We start from the raw sequence: 17,766 nt of genomic DNA, 5'->3' as shown, positions 1-17,766 counted from the left end.
TGACGTACCCCATCAGTCTGATAGATGTAATGGATCCATATCATATTAATGTAATGGTAACAAAATAAAGTAAAAGACGACGCACATTTCCTACACGACCCTTTGCAATCCGGTTCTATCCTTGCCATCATATGACCGCGTCATCCGCCGTTACATACCCGCAACCAACCCAGCCGGGAGCCAGTGTGACTCATCGGCCACGAGGTGGCGACCTCGGCCACACGCTCAAAAAGGCACAGATAAATAAATAAATCAACAAACACACACATACATACATACATACATACACAAACCATCGCGACATGTAGGAACGTATCTCGCAATGAGGGCAAGGTGAGGAGGAACCCCCCCCCCCCCCCGCCGGATCGGCCCGTCCACGAGACGCACGGCAGAGCGGCGCGCGTCACAGGACGGATGACAGAGGGAGCGGAGCGCGGACCGGGATCCAGCTGTGGGAGACGGGACGTCGACGTCCAGAAGCAGGAGCTGTGGGGACGCCGTCCGGCGGTGAGTGCCGTCCGCCTCCCCGCCACACAGTGTGTCCTGCGGGTTGCGTGCTCCGTCTCATTGCGGGACGCGAAGTTACGCGGACGCGGCGGAGGGAGCTCGGTTTGGTTTCCCCTCTCCCTCTCACCGGGAGGGTCGTGATCGACCGCGGGGGGGTGGCACGTCAGAAATAGCAAGTGCCGGATGTAACGGCGACGTTATCGGCGAGGACAGGAGGGCAAGCGCAGTAAAGTCGGTCACCTACATTTTCTTATCATCGGGGGCACGTGGTGATCTTGTCTTCTTTTTAGCCCCAACTTAGCCTTTACACAATGGCACTTTCATAAGGATTTTTTTTCGTTTTGTTAAAAAATGCCTCGTGGAAAATTGATGTGGTCAGGGAAAAAAAGAAAGAAGGTGTAATGGAGCGCGAGGTGCGTCATGTCGAGTGCGCCCCACGCACAGACGCGCGCGCTCGGCCACCCACTGGTGCGAGGAATAACCCCGTCCCAAACGGAGAGACAGACTGAAAATCAATCGAACCCGCAGTGACAGTCAACCAGAGAGACCGCGGCATGACCGAAAAGAGCCGTTTTCCCACAGTGGAAAGTATTAGACTGGGTGTGAATGCGTTTCAATGATGGGTGCTGTGTGAATACAAGCACAAGGGACAGGGTTGTTGCATATGTTGAAGGGGAGACAGCATCATTTTGTTAAAAAATATATAGGCTATATTATTGCTATACAATATTCATCCCATTACTTTATGGAGGGAACTGATACATCGCTGCGCACCGTTTTTCAAGGAATAGTCCCAATTTTTGAAATGTGTTTTTGTATGCTGAAGGGATACTAGATCATACTGAACCAATGTCTGCTTTCCTTTATTTTTTTATCACAGTTGTCGTCGTGTGATTATGGAGCGAAGAGTTTCCAAAGCAATTGGCATTTGGCAGACGATTTTCACTGCAGGTGTATCAGTACGAGCAAAGTTTAAAGAAGTAAATGGGAAAAGTGAAAATGTTGAAGATCAACGTGTGTCCACCAAGTAGGAAAGCTGCAGCCAATTAGCTTAGCTTAGCAAAAACAGTAAGAAACAGTCAGACTGGCTCTGTCCGAGGTCACAAAACTCGCCTGCTATCGCCTCTAAAACTCATTAGTTAACATGTTGCATCATGTTACTGCTGCCAAGGAGGTTATGTTTTCACCTGTGACTTCTGTTGGTTTGTTTGTTTTTTTTTAAGCAGGATTTCACAAAAACTACCAAGCCGATTTGCACCACAAATGGTGGAGGGATGGGGCCTGGGGTCAGGGAAGAACACATGACATATGAGTTTGTAGAGTTAAGCGCAAATGATCAGCCTACTTACCTTTTGCTCTTTCATTTTTGTATCATAAAAATCTTGACAGACACTTAGAATTGTTTGACTCAGGTGGAGGTATGTGCTCTGCGTAGTGCCGATGTTTAAAAACAACAGGTTGTGGTTACACCTAAGATTATGTGATGAATTATGTCTTGGCCGGGTGTCCTGACTTCCCACTTGTAGTGACTTGTTTCTGCTTTCTATGCTAAGCTAGTGTAGTGTTGTTGATCCTCTCATACATCTATTAGCAAGAAAGCAAATAAGCATACTCTTTGTAAATTGACTGTCTCCAAGTAAGAGAGTGATGGCTGCCTAAAGACATTCAACTTACTTTTGCAAAATGGACAGCAGGCAGTAATGTTAAGTATATAAACAAGTAGCCTATAAAGAGTGAACCAATATGATCTGTCGTTATTTACCACATATTGATTTATGAAAAACTATTAAGTTTATATCTAGTAATTTAACAGGAGAAACCTCACAATGTAAAGGCAAAGCCATAACTGTCGTGACATGTTTTAGTGCAATTTACACAGATTTTCCGCCTTAGCCTCCCTGGCATCATTCTTAATTTCATGCTACACATCCTCGTGAGTCAGTCTCTGTTCCTAGCGTTTGTACTTTGTGTCACATTCCATGTTGCAGAATTCAGAACATTCACATGACTGCTAGTGAACATGATGTGAGGACACATAGCATCACACAGCTTTCATGCCCTCAGACCACTCAGGCTGAAAATAGGTTTTATGAGGCAGAAATACATGTGTATTTATCTGGAGCATGCCTGCCTCGGCCTGTGTAACTCCCCTACCAATGTAGAGAGGACATGGTTTTTTGAATGCTGTATAAAACTGCACTGATTCTGCACACATTTCTGATCTGGCTCCTACTGGTGAAGCTCAAACACATTGACACAGGTGTGTGTACCTGCTGCCCAAAAACAGAGAACCTCCAAATCACTGCAGCCATAATTTAAGGAAAACAAAATAAATCTGGAATTCAGGTAAAGGACGCATGAAAACGGAAGATAACAACACACAAAGCCTTGACAAAACGTGTTTGGTCTTTCTCGATAATAATAACAGTGACAGGACAGTTTAGAGCAAAAGAAAGAGCAGTCCTCCTTGACAATGTCAGCCTTTTGTCAACAGCAACACGTAAAATGGCCTCAGGCAGGTCACTGGATCCCCTACTTGTCTGGCATTGTTAGTCTGGATAAAAACCTCAGGAAATCACCTGGAAGTGGAGACTCAACTTCATATGTTTGCCACTTTACTTCATGCAATATGTGGTAGGGTATGATTAAGTGTGTTGAGGATGAACATTTACTTTTAGCATGATAGTTTGGGAAGATATGAGAGTTTCTAGAACTTACAGAAAAGACTAATTCCAGTTGTATATAAGCATATAAGCATAACTGATAAAAAACTATCTAAAACTGAACATCTGAAAGGTGTTTCATCTATTTTAATTTAGATTACAAATTCACCTCTTTAAATTTCATATGAATTAAAACAATTCATTATAAATTAATCAGTGAAATGTTTCTCTTTGAGTTATCCTGTAGTCAATAAAATATCAGAAAATAGGTGAAAATCCTATCATATCAATATTTTTAGTATGTCTGCCGGTTGGTCTACTACTGGTTGGTCTACTACTGGTTGGTCCAGTACGATCGCAACAGGATGTATTGCAATGAAATTCTGTAAAAATATCCATGTGTCCCTCTGGATAAATTAACTTTTCATCCAGTGCCATCATTAACAGCCAACATCAGCATTTAGCTCAAAGCTAAAGTCTCTCATTGATGCTACCATGGCTAAGAGGGCTGTGACAACTCTCCAAAGCTATGGTTCGGCTCAGACATAGACCTTGAAAAAAATCTAAACAGGACATTAAAAATGTTGCTAACATAAAAGCTGCATTAAAATGAGTGGGTTGTGTCTGTTGTATGACATACTCCTCGCTAATAATTCTACTGTATAGTCTGCTATGATATTATTTTCAACCTGGGACGTATTGAAAAGGGAGCACTCTGCTATGCCTCAATGGACAGTCATGGTTTAGACACAAAGACAACCCTTTCACTTGACATGATATAACTCCCATGTCTACCAGCAATGCTTCTTCTCTTTACTTCTTTTTCTGTTACCCCCCTAAGTCAAAGCCTTCTGCATGTATGAGGCATACATTATGTGCTCTTTATAACCTATTTTCTTTCTGACAGCTTGCCTAGGACAAGGACAGAAAGCTACGCTGAATCTTGTAGTTAAGAAAGAAGAGAAAAGCAAAAAAAATTAACCACATCAAGGACTTCGGGAAGTCAGCAAGATCTGGGAACTACATCCTACACAACTCAGCTTTCGAAGACTTCGGTGGACATTTCAACTCTCTCTGTTCTTGGCCACCCAGGGGAGGCGGTGGAAGATTAAATCACATGCTCCTTGAAGAGTGAACACAAACCAACCCTTCCGAGACCTCATTCTCAAGTATTTGAGTGCCCTTGAAAACTTTGTGAGAGCTTAGAGCATCACAAACCTTCCTAAAGTAATTTGCTTGTCTCACTCAAAGGAAGTATTTCTCATAAAAGAAGAATTTGATGTTGTTTTACTGAGGGCCCAAAAAGAGCCAACAGCCACAGCCCACAAGAGAGTCTCAGAGAAGCTTTTGGAGAACATTTATTTGGAGGAGAAGATTGTGGAAGTGACAGAGGTGATGGGTAACAAGAACACCGGCTTGCCTAAAGGTACCGACACTGGGCTTACTCAGAAAGAGGAAGGGATGTTCATGGAAAGTACCACAGGTAAATACTTTACTCTTTAATGTTATGAATGATTGCTGTATTGCTTTTTGAGTTTGTGCACTGGAGGGAATCTAGCTTTTTTTGGAGTGTCATCTAAAGTGGATGGAAATATGCAGTAGTCAACTACTCATTAGCAGCTCATTCAATAAACTCCCTCACAGATATATAATTTTTAAACAACACAAGACTGACTTGATTAATCTCTTAGGCACAGTAGAGCGATAACACACATTATCCTGCAGAGAACTGACTGAAAGCTTCCAGAAAAACTCCAAAGCTCCATCTGTGGAGTACAGTCTCCAACAAACTGCTATACTGCACCAGGAAAAAGAACAACAGAGCTAAAGATGATCAGGATGAAAGCTTACAAAGCTGTAAGGAAGCCGTGGTTTCCTGGGATGCTTATGATGTACAGTAGAATCGGAGTTGATAAGCCATATTACATAAGAGTTGTACTATACAGCTCCAGTTACGTTGTGGTTACGTCATTGCAGTTGCAAGCACACCATGGTGCCAAAAAAAAAGCAACTGGAGTGGGCGAGAAAATGTCTTGTTGTGCTGTTGGATGTCAGAAATTCCAAACAAGATGTCATTCATTTCATTTATTTAGTAACAGCAGCAATGACAAAGCTCGCATTCTCAGTAGGCTTGCCATAGCTAGCTAGCTATGCGGTCAAGCTATAACATTACTCTGATTGAAACTCGTAAAATATTGAGCGCAGACGAGTAACAGCATGAAATGACTTTCAAAAGTAAAAATGATTAATAGATAATAATAATGCTAAACATGCTAAGGTAACAAAAACGCGCACATACACACCACACACGGTATGCTTTGCTTAGCACCTCTTACGCTTTAAAGTTTTTTGTTTATTCTGTACAAAGGACAAAATAAACAAAATAATATTTTGCCATTCGACTATTTCCCAGCTCTGTAAATTCCAGGTGTCTAGTAGGGTATAGCTGCATAATGCAATCCAATATTTTTTTGTTTTTTTACAAAGGTGAACACAGGACCAGTCATTTACAGAGCAGATATGAACAGTATGTTACAGCAGAAAAAGTTATTTTTAATGTCCATACGATGATTATTTTACTAGACTTATCAAAGCAGGTTGAGTACTAAACTGTCCATTAGCTTTTAGAGTAATATGATGTACAATACTAGTTGCCAATTATTAAACCCTAATTGCCAATAAGTGCACATTTCTATCTGTGAAATACAGCAAAGATACCATAATCAGAGTTTACACGTCAAGGATGGTACAGTTTAACGAAATGTAACTGAAACATCTTATGTATATTTCATTGTAGCGTTTGTTTGTGCTGTATGTTTGTAGGAAGCGTCTCCGGAGATGGACTGCTGGGCCTCAGCCCGGAGCTGCTGGCCTCCCTGCAGTCCCTCGGAGAAAACAGAGACTACACACTGCTCCCACACTCCCTGCATCAGGTGTGTGTGTGTGTGTGTGTGTGTGTGTGTGTGTGTGTGTGTGTGTGTGTGTGTGTGTGTATACTATATGTGTGAAAGAAGGAGGGAGGATTTTCTTTCTCTCAAGTGCAGGGAGAGTACATGTCTTTCGTCAGACAGATTGGCTTGGTTGAGGTGTGTGTATGTGTATCTGCCTGTATGTTTGCATTACAGTAAGTGAGTATCTGACAGTTCTCCTGTGTGACATGATTATCGTTTTTGTTTGCTGAGTAATAACTCCAGAGGAACTTAGAAATAAGTAGCTAGATTTTTACCACCAACATGCAAATGTCTGAAAACCTGAACACCCGCTATAAACCGCATTGTTTACGCAGCACTTGTTACTGAGGCAGAAGAGGACATTTATGCAACTGCTCTACTCTGCAGGTGCAGGGTTTTGAACTGGCAACCGTCTGCTCCTTTGTTCGTCTCCTGCCTCACATCACAATTATAGCATTCGAACAGACATGCAAATTAGAGGTGCGATAAATATAGTCTGGCCGGGTCTCTGAGATTAGTTGAAAAGGATCACGGTATAAGATCAGTGGTTTCATGTAGCTCGTGCAATACTTGGTAGGCTACGATTTCGAAAAAAATGCTTAGACAGTATGATTAATTTGTCTCAGCTACTCTTGTGCCTTGAGTAGCTTGTAGTTTGGTTTGCATTGCTGCCAACTTCAGTAATCAGGGAAAAAAGGCAAAGCTGTTTTGCATCACATACTAGGAAATGAAAAGGAGAGGCAAAGAAGTGCAATCAGGATCAGGCTCATTTCTACATAAATTCCTTTAGGCATCATTTTTTACATTTTTAAGTTACAAGTAATTACTGTTTGTGTGAGTTATACCACATGCTACAGATCACTATGTAGGCCCCCTTTTTAAACCAGCAACATGGTTAGTGTCTCTCATACCCTATTAGACACATAGGCCCATATATGGTCATAGCTGCTAACACCTGCTATTCTGGTGTACCGAATATTTCATGGCCTGAATTTTGAGATATCCAAAACAACGTGTGAGGTCTTTAAGACAAAATAATGAATCAAAGCAGCACGAGAGCGTCTATGTGACTTAAAAATACAAAATTTTAGGCTTTCATGTCAGTTTGCACGTCTGCCCCTGATGGTAGATTTGACTCTTGATAAGTCATGATTTTAAAATAAATATAGAATACACCTACGAGTGCAAATATCATTAGTTAAGTACGAGGATAGAAGAAGGTCAGTGAGTTACCAGGGATTTGATATCTATGAGTAAATAGCATGTTGCTACCAACATTGATTGATCCCTGAACAGACCAACGGGACACAAACATGGGGGCCTGAGCTAGAGCCTCTGTTTCAGGAGACTCTTAACATTTCAATAAGCTCAGTGAAGGGATGACCCGATAAGTTTTCTTTGCTCCTGACAATCAGTGTCCACCGGGCCGACTGTGTTAAATAAGAAAAGAAATTCAGACTGTTTTTCTGTCCAACACAATCACTCTATGTATGAGTTATGAGTGCAAGGACTATAAGCCACTGAGGGGACATAGAATGCGAAACATTTCCTCTGATGCTGATGTATTCCTTGATGAATAATGTAAATGATTGATCATTTAATATCCAGGGATTTGCGACTTATAAAAAAAGAAAGCTGAATAAGGCATGTCCTAAAGCCCCAAATTATCCGGTGTTATGGAATTACAGTCATATCTGAGTGGGAGAAACTACCACTTTCTCTAGATTTACAAAATCATATAGTCGACCGGTGGCGAGGAAGGTAAAGAGTGTCTGGATGGGGGAAAAAAGCCCTCAGAGACACAGTAATCGGGACCATGAGCAGTAGCATGTGACTTCATGTCTCAGGTCGTCTGCATGGCTCTGCCTTTTGACATGACTTGCCATGTGACCCTCATCTTTGAAGGGATTTGGTGAATTTCAAACAAAACGGTCCACATTAGTGCAGTATACATACTGTACGTTCTGTTTAATCAGTTACTATTATTTATTATTTTACAGATTGCAGAGGCCTACTCACTCCAAGAAGAATGTATCCTTTCAACCACACCGTGACCTAATTTCTCAGTTTGTAGGTATTGTAACATTTGTCAATCACTAGTATTTTCCAGCCGAGCCGTGACTGAACCAGTGGCACAAACCCCAAAGAACAAAAACAGTGTTTTCTATGCTATAGAGAAAGTGTTTCCATTTGTGGTGGCTGAACGGCGGTTTAGCTTTAATGCATGTCCTAGTCTGATGAAAGCCAGGATGCTTTGAATGGAAATGTAAGCGCTGAATTAAATTATTCATTGAAATATCAGCGACTTCAAAATTTGAAACAAAACTCCAAATATTTTGTTCCTGCATCCTCTTTCTGTCAGCCACATTTTCGTCTCCCTCATCGTCGTTGTTATTCTCTATCCATTCATTTGTCTCCTCAGTCACTGGGTGTTGCCTGGGCTTTGGCTCGAAGCCCCGAGGGTTTGCAGTGGTAGTTTCCTCTGGTTCTGTTTGTGCCGTTTGCCTGGCAACAGCTGCTGGCCGGTCGTGCTGCGCAGAGGATTGTATGTGTTTATGTGTAAGGGAGAGAGAGAAAGACTTAACACAGAGAGGGAGAGAATAATCCGTGTACTGTAAAGGGATGGGGGTTTTGTGAGATAGAACGAGAAAAATGTCTCAGACTGGGAAGGAGGTCATAGCATGGCCACTGAAATACTTTGTTGTGTCTGTTATCAAAGAAAAGGGCTAGCTTCATATATGAAGTACAGGCAGTAACAAATCCAATACTAAAGGTTGTAAAGTATATACTTTTATTGCCTTTCTTCCTCTTTTTGGAAAAGGGTCTTGAGTGATGCACCATCTGAATCTCAAACTGACTGACTACATTAACATTGGTCTCGGCTAATGGGTCATTTCCTCTTACTCTTTATCTTTGATGGTATCCGGCGAGTGGAAAATGTTTCTTCTGTCTTTTTGCCTCTTTACATAATTAGCTGATGCTGTTACCCAGAAAGACCATAAATTAGTGAACACTTTTTCAGTTGCCCCTTCAGAACTCTAGGTCATCTCAAGCCATATTTGATTCACTTGCCACGCCTTGTATTATGCATTAATTCTATTAATATTAATCATTATGATTACAAATTACAATGTATTAATAATTAAAAGGTGCATCTGTGCAGCATAAGGGGTAACCAGTCTCTTAAATTGAAGTAGATGTTTACAAGTATGAATTGATTTTAGTGAGAAAAATGTTTAAGGAATCCTGCTGCACAGTGTATTTTAATATTACATGTGCATTATATTATACATCCATCACCATTGTTTTAAGCTGGTCACACTATTTAATAGCTGCTGGTGAGTCAGCACGTAGGTTCTACAGAAACAACTAGCTCTGTGGAAAAAATATAACACCAGTAATAAAGTGAGAGCTTCGTGTTTCTTTCAAAATATACACCCGGCTTCGAATTTCATTGGCTGCAGTGTAATAAAACTGACCAAACAATCACTGTGAAGCTTAAATTAATATCTAAAACTGTCATCAGTGAGGAACATTTTGATTGAATGTCTCAGTTGGTTTCTTTAACTTGAGATGCTACCAGACCAGTCGGCCATTCAGTTCCTACAGCTGGAGAAACTCTACCATGAGCGCCTGCTCTCCAACCTCGCCACCCTGCAGGAAAACTGGGGTATTGCATGCATCAGTTTCTCCCCTCCGTAAAATATTACCAGTGAGCCAACCTACATGCAATTCACTGTGTGTGTGTTTTATCTTGTGTGCACCTGCACTGTACATGTGTTCCCAGAGAGCCGGTGGAGAGAGAAGAGCCCTGAGAGCAGCGTGACGGCTGAGACAGACACCGTCAGTCAGAAGCACATGGAGACCCTGAGCCAGATCTGTAGGACACATCCCAGGTACAGCACAGGAATTTAGACACTGTCATCTGAACAGCAGAAGACTTTCACCACTTTTAAGCATTTCTTTGTTATTGAACATGTTGACAGGCCTCTGCTGCCATTCATATGACAGGAGCTCAAACAGCTCAGTATCTCAAACTCCTCTCGTGCCATTCGCATGCTCATACCTTCCTCACTGTTGGACAGAAACCTTTTAGAAATCATTTTGCACTACTGTAATCGACTTCCATCTTTGTTTTCCTTGTAGAAATGCTGAGGAGTCACAGACTGAGCCAAGCACATTGATAATGCATGAAGATACTCTATTGAAATTATTTGGGGAGAAAAAAAATCAATTTTTCTTACAGGACAGAATAGATTTCAGCAGGATAATCATTTCCAGCAGACACAGACAAATACCGCAGGTCTGGACGCCAGGCACTGCACCGACACCGTGCGACTCTCTTTTTATGTGATCGCAGCCCTTGGCCATTTTTGTGCAGGTGGATTTGATTTGGCTGGAGAAGAGATGAAAGGCCTGAAGAATATTTGAGATTTTTAATATGTTTAGTAACATACCAGTAACCACGTCTGACTTCTCTCCCTGCTGTCTGTCTGCTCTTCCTCTGTCTTGATGTTGCTCTGTCTCTATCTCTCTTTGGCATTACTCAGACCATCCATCAGTGTGAAGCAGGTAAGAAGAGGAAACCCTACCCTTTCTACACTGCCCATAAATCAATTTCAGTCTTTTTCCAAATGATTAATTATGTTTGATTCAACAGAACACTCTAAATACAATGCTGAGCGACATCCCGATCAAGAACCTGACACTACAGTCCTGTCACGATAAAGGTAAACATGTGTCAATGCCTAAACCAGGCTTAGATTGACAGCTGTGCTAGCAGCTCTGTGAGCTTGTACTTTGGCTCTGGTTTGAGCTAAATGCTAACCATGACAATTCTAACATCCTGATTTTAAGTAGGTGCAACATTTACAATTAGTTTTACACATTAGCATGCTAACAATTGCTAATTAGAATTAAAAAAAACAATGTGCAGCTGAGGCTGATGAGTCAGCGTTTTGCACGTATTTGGTCACCAAAGTATTATATCTATTACCAAATTATTTAAACTCATGTATTTGAGCAATTTCTAGGTGCAGTAAAATAAATTGAGAATCCAAATTCACTACTTTTTATCACTTAAATACTCTATTTGGACAGTGGAAAAGTGGAGACTCAATTTAGGGCCAGTCCGAAGTTAGAGCCATGACCAATGTCCGTTGTCCCACCTCCATTCTAGTCAACAATCCCAAAACATCACATGTGGACGGAGAAGAAGAGCAAAACGTCAACTCAGGATCAGCGCCATCTGCAGCGCAGATAAGCTGTCAGGAGGAAGGTGGGGAAGAGGAGCAAGGAGAAGAGAAGATGTGTGACGAAGGTCAGGAAGTGGAAAAGGAGGAGGAGCTGTGTGAGGTAACACCAGAGGAGGAGGAGGTGAAGGTGGAGTGGCCAACAGGAGTCCCACAGGCTTCAGACAAGGACCTTGCCAAACTGTCCCACACAGAAGGGGTAGGGGTCCACTCTTTCTGCATTTGTCTGCCTTTACCTTTGATTGTTATTACCAGTGGGGGTATAAATCTCTCTTTTGGCTCTATATCCCGGCATCTTTTTAAAATCTTTCCTTCCTTCCACCCGTCCCTCATCCCCTGCATCTGTCCTTCCTTCCTCTCGCTGTTCCCTCCGTTTTTTACTGTCCATTATACTGTTTCAGTTCCACATTCTGACCCACACCCCTTTGTCTTTGCTGGGACACTCCCACAGAAGATCCTCCATGTTCCCTTGGTGAGATCATCATCAACTTCATAATGTTCAAAATCCTCCACCCATGTTCACTTGGTGTGGCTTCCCACTTGGGATGTGGACCCTGCCAAATACGCTGCATTAGAGTCGGCGCCTGAGCCAAGAAATAATGTCCGGGCTCCAACACTGAACTGGAGCGGCCTGGTTCCAGAGGTGGGGATGAAGTGAGAGCCATTTCAAATAAACAGTACAAGCTGAACTCCTCACAATGATGGGATCAGGTTCATGGCTGTTATGTAATCCAGTGAGGGTTTGACTCGGTGGGTCATGAGTGGGCTCCTCTGTAAATACTGTGTCACATTTCATGAGTTTTTTTCAGTTTTTCTAATAGCATGATTACATTTTCAACCTTTCTCCCTCTGGAGATGGTAAAAAGAGTGAATTAATTACAAAAAACATTTTAAAAAATGTGATATAAATGAAATTAAGCCCTGGTGATCTCCAGTTGGCCCGAATTGCAAGGGCTGTAAAAAATCGGTATAATATATGTCAAAACCTGAAGGAATCATTTATATTATTTTAAACAAAATGTCTTGAGTTATTTGCTTGTAGTCTTACTGATGCATGGACAAAAAGTGAGGCAATAAGTCATGTACACATCTGACAAAAAGAGCAGCAGCAGGGCTGAACTAGCAGAAACACGTGAAGACGTGGTAGTGCTCAAAAACAAGCCATTGAGTGTTGCAGCTCGCCCTTTATTCACTCCTCGGTTGGCCGACACAGTGACCTGCCGGACAAAGCGGAGACGCAGGCGGCGGCATGAGTTTATGTACCAGATAATAGATCACATTGTTGACAGTGTGATATGTGAAAAGGCCACAGTGTGTCCTTTCAAAACGCCCCGGAATGAGCCCCGAGGGCACAACAAATCATTCAATATTTGAAAGATGCGTTCTACTGTTGCAGATGATTCCTTATTTACGATGCTTTGTTGATTTGAATGTTGCTCATAATTCGGTTCTGTTTGCCGCTGTTCATTTCTTGTCCGGCACAACATCAGGGGGCTGGTAGGACTCCAGTTACAGGACTCATAGTCTCAGCTCATGTCCAGGCATTAACACCTCAAACCACCTTGTGTGAAAGTTATTACATTAAGATGAACTAATTTTTACCGTAAATACTATTTGTAACTTCAGTTACCTGCAAATGGGATATATCAGACAGAATAGATGACTGAGGGCTACAATGTTGGTCTCAACTACAATTGCTGCAAAATTTACTGCCCACATTCATGTTCCCCTCAGGATGAATTGTATTGACTCTCCTGACTTTTCATCCAGTGCCATCGTCAGATCAATCATACTCAGCTGTACTTTGTGTTGAGGACTAATTAGTAAATGTTAACATGCTAACACACTAAATTAAGATTTGTGAGCATTAATGTCAAAGCACTGATTTGCCTAAGCACAAGGGGCAGTAAGGCTGTATACTGTTGGTCATGTTTTAAAGTGATTCATATACCCTACTTTAATAAAACTGAATTTCTTACATTTAAAAGATATTCCTGAAATTTCACCAAGAACAGTACAAAATTAAAAAAATTTCACAAATTTAACAGTGATTCAAATATTCCTGAATAAATCGCTGATTTCTTCCCAATTTCTAAAATAACTGAAAAAAATATTACTGGGGTGTGATACTTAATCAAATAAGAAAACACGAGCATGATCTGCTGTATCATAAAGCCTGAAATCACCCAATGTGGTTATACCATGTGTAATCTGGAGCTGCCTCCTTAGACACAGTATGTGACACTTTGCGGACCCACTGACTGTATATTCAATTTTTCAGCTATTCAGCATTTACCATAAAATCTGTCTTGGATGCTCACACAGACTCATTTTTGTAGTCTTACCTCACCACTTATCTATGGAGAAGCACCAGAGTTTACATCTCAGCTGAGAAGAAAGACGTTCCCTGACAGATTTCTCAAACCGTGCATATTTCCGTTTCACATCACAATTTTCCCAGTGGTAAAACAGAAAATTGTGTTTTGTATTGTGAGTTGTACAGTGGCTGTTACTTTTGCCCTGGGCAGTAAAACACTAAACACTGATGTGCCTCTGTACACATCCAGCACGCTATTGACCGGCTGACCTCGGTGAATAATTGACCTATAAATTATTGCAGCAGATGAGGCTGAAAGCTCGAGAGATGACTGCATCTCACTAGTCAGCATACGATCGTGCTGTGAGTTATTGCTTCTGCTCCGTGTGCTCTGCTTCAGAGATTATGATCATGTCAAAAGGTTTTCATTGGGGGAGGGGTTGGGGTTAGGCTCTTCTAGGAATTTCTGGCCTGACCTCCGTTGGGAGGTGTTGACTGTGCATTTTAACAATAGACAATAGATATCAAGTGTGACGAACAACAATATTTACATGCACGGAAACATGCCTCCCTCTAACTTGGGTCAATTTAAATACTGAGCTTGTTCAATTGTGCTTTACACCAGAAACAGTTTTTGTTAACCCAAGTCAGATTTGTCTTTTCCAACAAATCATTTATGCTTCTGTGTTTTCACACCTGCGCTTCTGCAGATCTATGTTTGCTCGTCTCAGCAGAGCTTCCGTGGCTCAGCTCCAGTTCATATAAAACCTGGTCTTCTGTTGACTAATACCAAACATACACCGGGTCTCACATTAGCCTGCAGATAAAGCCTGCTCACTGTGAACCAGCGATTGTGTTGTGTGGTGTATTTGTTGCATTTATTTATCTAATGTGGTTTTGCAACATGATCTCCTTTAGAAATATATTGTCCTATTATTCCGTTTTTAGAGGTTTTTGAGGCACTTTGTCGTTGTTTTTAATCATAAGACAGCAGAGGTGGAAACACAAGGACAGAGGGGTAAGGATATGGTTCTTGTTATATGTTAGGCGTTACAAACCACTTTAACCTCCTACTTTGTGCAACATTATTTGTAAGTAGGCCGACTTTACTTTTACTCTGAGGCTTTTCATGGGACTGTTGAAAATAATACAAATAAGGAATAGTGCCAAAGCTACTGTACTTACCCAAGATGTTGATGCAATCTTCTCATCAGATGCTGGACCCCCCCGTCATCCTTTAAACCCCTTTGTGTCTCCTGTGGCTCCTGCAGAGTTCCTCCCCTGATGGTCTGGTCTCCATCCTGAAGAGGAGGAGAGCGTCACTGGACGGACTGCCTCCCCCCAGCAACACTGAAACTAAACTCAACTCCCAACGCAAAGTTCGCTTCAGTGAACCGGAGGACGGCATTGAGCAAGGTTCAGTTCTAGTTTTCTGTATTCTTAACGCATTCATGACCCGAAACAAAAAATGTTTTTTCTTCCGTTTCTGTCCTCTAAAATGTCTGGTATTGACTATAGGGACTTGTATCTGCACATCTCTGCAATTTGAAATTCAAACAAATCCTTGCAAGCTAGATTTGGTACGTCACAAATACAGAAAACCAATCACTGTCGAACATGCAAATGTAGGCAAAGAAACCAGAAATCTTCCAGGTGTCAGCAGGCAGTTAGCGTTAGCATTAGCAGTTAGTGAAAATTTCTAAGGCTGAATCTCGCCGATGTTGCGGCTAGCCATCTTGTTGCGCGGTCAACCGGTCAACCTAGCGTGAGCAGCTGTGGTGAGCGGGGCGCGCGGCCTGTGTTATTTGCATATCATGAATATTCATAGTCTCAGAATTCCTGAGAGAGATAGGATGGTTTCCAGCCCCATTTCAAAGAGTTTTTTAAAACTCTTTTAGGGTAAACAATGTTAAACAAAACATTAGACAAAGCAGATTATTTTGATATACTTTAAAACGTGACTGGAGGGGTTCTAATTATGGAACCACACTGGCTGCAGTTGATGAAATCTATTTGCTTCATCTGTACGGTAAACAGTTTTGACTTCATAAAGAAGTGCGTTACATTTGTGCTGTATTTCTTACTTCTTCAGATGAGGTCGGTGGAGATTCCTGCCTGATCCTCCTGCTGCTGTGTCTGGTTACTGTGGTGATCAGCATAGGCGGGACCGCTCTCTACTGCACCCTGGTGGACACTTACTCCAACATCTGCACCGACTTCACTCAGAACGCCAACTTCTACGTCGCAAACGCCAGGAGGTTCTTTGACGGGCTAAGTCTCTGGCTGCCCCAGCGGACTTGAGGCAGTTCCATCTGCATTCTGCAGACACCTGTGCTGTAATGGAAACTGTGAAACAAGTTAGAGAGGATGAGAGACATCCCGAGTTGAGAGACTGCACAGACGTGGGACCTACAGGCATCAATCTAACGCCGCCATCCAGAGTTGTGTTTAAAGCTATGATTTCTCCTTCAGTCACTGGACTTGTGGCTGAAAAGAGACTTGCTTGTGCAAACAGACTAAGATCGGGTGCTCAGAGCAACACACTGAAAAACTGTCCAACTTTCTTCACCTCAGAAGAAAAACGTGACCATGTGTGCATGCTGTGGGACGAGAGTTTAAAACTAAAACCTCTTTGTTTTCTACCGTCTGTGTGGATGCTTCATCTTCAAAACTGAACCTCACAGATAACCCACACTGGAGGGCTCACAACTCTCAGCCATATTTATATTTTAACAGAAGTAGTTTTATCAGATGTAGTATAGTATTTCCCTCAGTCGTAGCTGTTGATAAATGTGTGTTTTGTTTCAGAGGCTCTTCTTCTGGTGGTTTATATTTTGTACGATGAGAAGTGGTCTTTAGCATCAATGGTGTGTGTTGGTTTCTTTTTAACATTAATGGACCAGGTGCTGATTTTTACTTCATTTTAACCTTATTCTACCATCCCTGTCTGCTCGTTTGACCCGTGTCTATCAGTCACGTACGCACAGCACAACAACGACGATTCATATTATTCTGAAACACCAGATAGAGATGAGACTGTTTACCTCAATACAATTCTGACATTCCTCTTATCATCTGAACACGACCAGTTCAAAGAGAATCATTGCACTCAATTTGATATTCAGTTACAAAGTGTCCTATCAAAAAAAGAAGAAGCACAGAATCAAGGTCTACTAAGTAATTACACTATATATCATGGTTAGCAGTATGCAAAACAGTAATTCAGCAGCCGCTGGGGATAAAAAAAAAACTCACTTGTCCTGTGTTTATACTTTTGGTGCTCTATGTTTTCATGTTCATCATTTAGTGGGCACTCTAAAAGTCTGACATCTGGATTTGGCATCACTTCCAGTTGTCTCTTGCTGTGTGCAGACAGTAACACCGAGACATTAAAAGCCTGATGCATTGACAAGCTACATTTGGATTGTGTTCACTCTAATTTTAAAAAAAGGCAACAATTAAGAACAGAAATTAGGAAAGCGTACATAATGACATATACCTTTCTCTAAATGTTCCATTGTGTTATCTAACATGTTCCATTGAAGCTTCTTTTACATGGGTTTAATATCTAGTTTACATGGATTAGGCTGTCTTTGTATCACTTTGTCCAGAAAGCTGAGGTTTATGGACCAGCGCTTGTGTTCCATGGCTGGCTCAAGTAACACAAAAACAGAAAAGATTGGTGTAAAACTGTTTAATTGGAATGGAGAAAAACGAAAATGTCAGCATGTTCTTTTAACATTGTACTGCTTTAAAAAAACAAAAAAACAAACTCCAGATGTTTGCAAAGTGGTGAACGTCACCTCTGTATTGTCACTGTGGATATTTGGCTACCAGCAAGTGTTGCATTTTTGCAAAACACCTTTACATGTTCCAATATTTATGTTCAGTTGTGTCCCAGAGGGAATAGAAAAATATATTAACATTCGCCAATGTGTTTTTTCTTTTCTTAAGGCTTGCTTTAACTGGGGCATGGTTGGGGGAAGTAATCTCCCACTTTTGAATTGAAAGTGTCCCAATTGATAATCAAGCTTTTGGGGGAAAAATATTAAACTCTTGTTCTCGAGGGTCATAAA

At 41.5% G+C, this 17,766-nt stretch overlaps 1 protein-coding gene and 1 long non-coding RNA gene across 3 annotated transcripts in view; one reads left to right on the top strand and one right to left on the bottom strand.

Moving 5' to 3' along the window:
- The window catches only part of LOC118290151, a 34,461-nt gene that overhangs the window by 16,222 nt on the left and 473 nt on the right, over window positions 1–17,766 (bottom strand). For both annotated transcript variants that reach the window (XR_004786348.2, XR_007030069.1), the window contains exons 2-3: window positions 15,775–16,036; window positions 14,876–14,991 (exon numbers count right to left, since the gene is read on the bottom strand). This is a non-coding gene — a long non-coding RNA (uncharacterized LOC118290151). The remainder of the gene's footprint in view (window positions 1–14,875; window positions 14,992–15,774; window positions 16,037–17,766) is intronic.
- Window positions 281–17,618, top strand: cnstb (consortin, connexin sorting protein b). Its single transcript, XM_035617601.2, has 11 exons — window positions 281–507; window positions 4,078–4,653; window positions 5,994–6,103; window positions 8,122–8,152; window positions 9,705–9,791; window positions 9,909–10,017; window positions 10,672–10,693; window positions 10,782–10,851; window positions 11,301–11,572; window positions 14,962–15,106; window positions 15,783–17,618. The coding sequence occupies exons 2-11, from the start codon at window positions 4,566–4,568 to the stop codon at window positions 15,989–15,991; spliced, it is 1,143 nt and encodes a 380-aa protein (XP_035473494.1). The 5' UTR covers window positions 281–507; window positions 4,078–4,565; the 3' UTR covers window positions 15,992–17,618.

The sequence above is a fragment of the Scophthalmus maximus genome, chromosome 18 (genome assembly GCF_022379125.1).
Source record: "Scophthalmus maximus strain ysfricsl-2021 chromosome 18, ASM2237912v1, whole genome shotgun sequence".
Classification (NCBI taxonomy): Eukaryota; Metazoa; Chordata; class Actinopteri; order Pleuronectiformes; family Scophthalmidae; genus Scophthalmus; species Scophthalmus maximus.
The sequence above is the reverse complement of the archived record's forward strand: the minus strand, read 5'-3'. Positions and strand labels throughout refer to the sequence as shown.